The 3,722-nt window shown below is 35.7% G+C and overlaps 1 protein-coding gene across 1 annotated transcript in view; it reads left to right on the top strand.

The window, feature by feature from the left end:
* Positions 1-3,683, top strand: part of Mzt1 (mitotic spindle organizing protein 1) — a 16,223-nt gene extending 12,540 nt beyond the window's left edge. Inside the window, exon 3 of the mRNA XM_004626310.2 lies at positions 2,925-3,683. Coding sequence (XP_004626367.1) covers positions 2,925-2,948 — 24 coding nt within the window. The 3' untranslated portion in view covers positions 2,949-3,683. The remainder of the gene's footprint in view (positions 1-2,924) is intronic.
* The last annotated feature ends 39 nt before the right edge of the window (positions 3,684-3,722 follow it).

Genomic DNA, 3,722 nt, shown 5'->3' on the forward strand with positions numbered 1-3,722 from the left:
ACTGAGCCATCTCCCTGGCCCCCAAACAGTTGTATTTTAAATACAACTTCTGCTAGCACCATATCAGTTGCCCTTTGCTCTGTTCTTTATCAGTATTTATTGTGAGCCTTCTTAATTTTAGCCATTCTAGGATGTGCATGTGTTCCTCGTTTGGTTTTATACGCGATTGTGAACACCACTGAGGTGAAAGGCAAAAACGCCTTTATGTGGGTTTTGGCCAACTCTTTTGGTAGGTGTCTTTTCAAATACTTGGCCATTTTCCAGATTATCTGACCTTTTAAACCCAAATATAAGTCTTTCATAGTGAAAAGAAAAACCTGTGAGTAATGTAATAAGAATAGCTTATATGTATAAAGAGAGCTTTCTTTAAAAGGCCATAGGTTCTACAGGCCGCGGTAGCATTATTTCTGTTACTCACACAGGACACACTGCAGTGCTGCTGCGACACTGCTGCTTCATGCACCGAAGCTCGGGTCACTGCCCCCACATACTTAGGGCCGTGTGGTGGAGCTGGACTGTGTGACTTCAGAGCTGTTTGCTTAACTACAAAGCTTCTTCCTGCAATAGCATCTAAGAACTAATGTGAGCTAGCTTTTTGGGAAAGGGTGAAATAGTTATCAGACACAGACTTCTTGGTCTATGCCCTGGGGACATTGGGTTCAGTATTTTCTCATAGCTCTCTTTAATAGCAATAAAAAATATAGACATCATTGTATTTCTGAAGTTCTAGCAGAAGATTATTTAATACACATCTGCCACAACTACATGAATTTCTTTTGTATTATATCAAAGTTTGAAAGAATTGGCATTGTACTACAGTTTTGAGATCTGTGGAGAGGAACTTGCAGGTGTTTTTTACATAGCATTGTCTTAGATAATGTATAACCTAGGGAGTTAGGATAAGGTATTCAGAAATCGCTCTTTGGCATAGCTTTTTTGGCCTTATATATTCGCTTTATAGACCATAGTGAAAGGTGGGAGGCAGACCCAGTAATAATATCAGAAACAGTTTAGCATTTGTATAGAAGCTCAACCTCTGAACACACAGATGCTCTAAAACACATTCTCCCATGATCTAAGGCAGCACACCAGCATCTCATTAAAATGTAAGAGCAAGGAGATCCTCTAAGGTTTCTAAGAAAAAATGTTACTTAGAGCTTTGTCTTGTCTTTAGGATAGTTTGTTACCTGTTTCGTTTCTATAAAAATCATGCCTCCTTGCGATTTAAAAATGCTTAAATAAGAAAAGTAAAAAAAAAAGAACCAAAAAGTCATTCAAAATCACAAGAGATGACTGATGGTAATGTTTGAGGAACACCATTCCGAATAGTCAAATACTAATTTAAAAATAAAAAAATATATACTTAATTTCACTGAACTTTTGTTATAGTTTGCTCTAGTTATCCCCCCAAAGCCTCATGCAGTCATGGGGTGGACTTCTAGAGTTTGTGATTAACTTATGGTCCACTGGGATTATGGGTGTGAGTGCTGCTGCAGCCAACCTGGATGGATAGCCTGGATGCAAGATAAGGGAGATAGGCTTGCCCTCTGTTGCCACTACTCCGCCCTTTTGCTCTTCCTGTTTTGCTGCTTTCTGCCATCATGAACTGCTGCCTTCTGCCATGTGGCGCTCTGCCATGGAGCCAGCCGAGTATGGACTTGAAACCTCCACTAACTGAGCTAAGTAAACCGTTCCTTCCTTCATTTTCGGTGTTGGGTATTTTGTCCCAGCAACAAGAGAAGAGTAACCAAGACAACTGTGAAATAGTACTCTGTCAACTTGATTCTCCTGGGATTAGTTGCTATCCTCCTGTCCTTGCTGCTGCTGGTGGGCTCAGCATGTTGCTGGCCATACTTAACTCTCATATCACTGCTGTCAATGAATTTTTCTCATATTTTGTGTTTATTTCTTTTGGTATTAGAATTAGAAAATTTTCAGCTGCATTCTATTGTCTTTATCTGAAATTACTAGTTAGTATTGAGTTTATTTTGGTATTTGTCTCTATTTTAGAATGTGTAAAACATAAATGAGGTACGTCTTAAAATGTTGCAAGGAACTGTTGATCTGAGACATTTTTTGTTTTGCTCCTTAGTTAACTATAGAAAATAGTAATATCCTATTATTTTACCTTTCACTTTCACAGAGTTATAGTATTGTGAATCATTGGTGTGATTATACATTAAAAACCTAATTTTTTTTTTTTTTTTTTGTGGAACTGGAGATTGAACTAGGTCCCTTATACTTGCCAGGCAAGTGCTTATTCTACTGAGCTATCTCCCTGGCCCCAAAAACCTAATTTTTTAAATTAAGCTCATCATGTCTATATGGCATTAACAAGTTACTTTTTAGTTGTGTGAATCATTTTTTTATTTTTTTTAAGTCTTTCTAGAAATATCTACAAGTCATTTAGTGACAAATGATAAGGTGTCTGGGAATTTCTTTACAGCCATCTGGGAAAGTGTAGCATTTGGTGGTATAGGTGAAACAGGTTGGCCAGATGTTTATTATCCTATTTTGCTCTTGTTTTCTCCATTTTGTAGAAGGTCTTTTTTTCACCCTTAGTTCCCTTTGTGCACTATAATAAAACATGGGAAAAAAACTAATGAAGGCTCTGGGACCAAGTTGTATCATGTTTTAATTTTGTAGTGGATATACACTTCTACATGTTTTCTTAACTATGTTTAAGATGATACAACTGTTTTCTACCTTGTCCTAGCAGTAAGATCACAATATTACCAATTCACAAGGTAGCCCTGATTTACAACAAAAATGAAGACCACTGTATTAGTCCTGATAAAAGTAGCCCAGTTATATGGGGGAATAATTCTTTGTTAAATAGAGTATAGTACTGGCTAAATTTATCTTCCTTTTTCTGTAGTTTTGTTTTGTTTTTTTAAATAATGAGTCTTGGTTTTGTGTTCTAGGCTGCTGAAAATACAACAAGCTGACTCTGGAAAACTCTTGATATGCCAAGCTGTGCAAGAGGATTTTAATATTGCATTGTAGTCAAGAATGTACAGTAAAATTACTGCATGCAGCAGTGTAGAAAAATTTTCCTTTTAAAAAGAATTATAAAACCGTAACTTTGTAAGTCAGTGAAAAGTGGCTTACAAAGAGAACTATGAGATGTGTTTATATCACATCTTGCTCATTTTTTTAAATGTCCCTAATGCTTTGGTATTGCTGTATTCATAGTTACATGTTCCTTATTTATAGCTCCGATAGCTTTAATTTTCTAAGCAGGCTGTCTGGCAGCTGTGCACATCTGCTGTGCCTGGTTGAAGAACAGTGGAGCCATCAGCAGGGATGTGCGATAGTTATGACTTTTTGACATTTCCATTATAAACTTTAATTTTGAATTGTTTATGCATAACAAGTGTGGATTTATGTTGTAGTAGGCTGAAAGTTGACAGGACTTCAACCACGATTTGTGAATTTTGATTTAGATTTGTTATGTACTTCAGAATCTTGCTTTTAAAACAAGGACATAGAGAATATTTCTTATAATCTGTTCTTTAACAAAGAATGCTTAGTTTTTTAAAAGTTTTGGGCAATTAGTAATGTCAGCTAATCATTTTTGTATTGAGTAAAAAATAAAACGTCTAGAAACTTTAAAATTTTACAAGTACTGATAGTGCTTAATATAGTCTTATTTTTAGTTTAAACCATTTAAATCTAATAGGAATATTAAGAATTGTTTCTAAGTTTTATATCCTATAAAG

This window comes from Octodon degus, unplaced genomic scaffold, assembly GCF_000260255.1.
Source record: "Octodon degus isolate 3935 unplaced genomic scaffold, OctDeg1.0 scaffold00013, whole genome shotgun sequence".
In the NCBI taxonomy this organism is placed as follows: Eukaryota; Metazoa; Chordata; class Mammalia; order Rodentia; family Octodontidae; genus Octodon; species Octodon degus.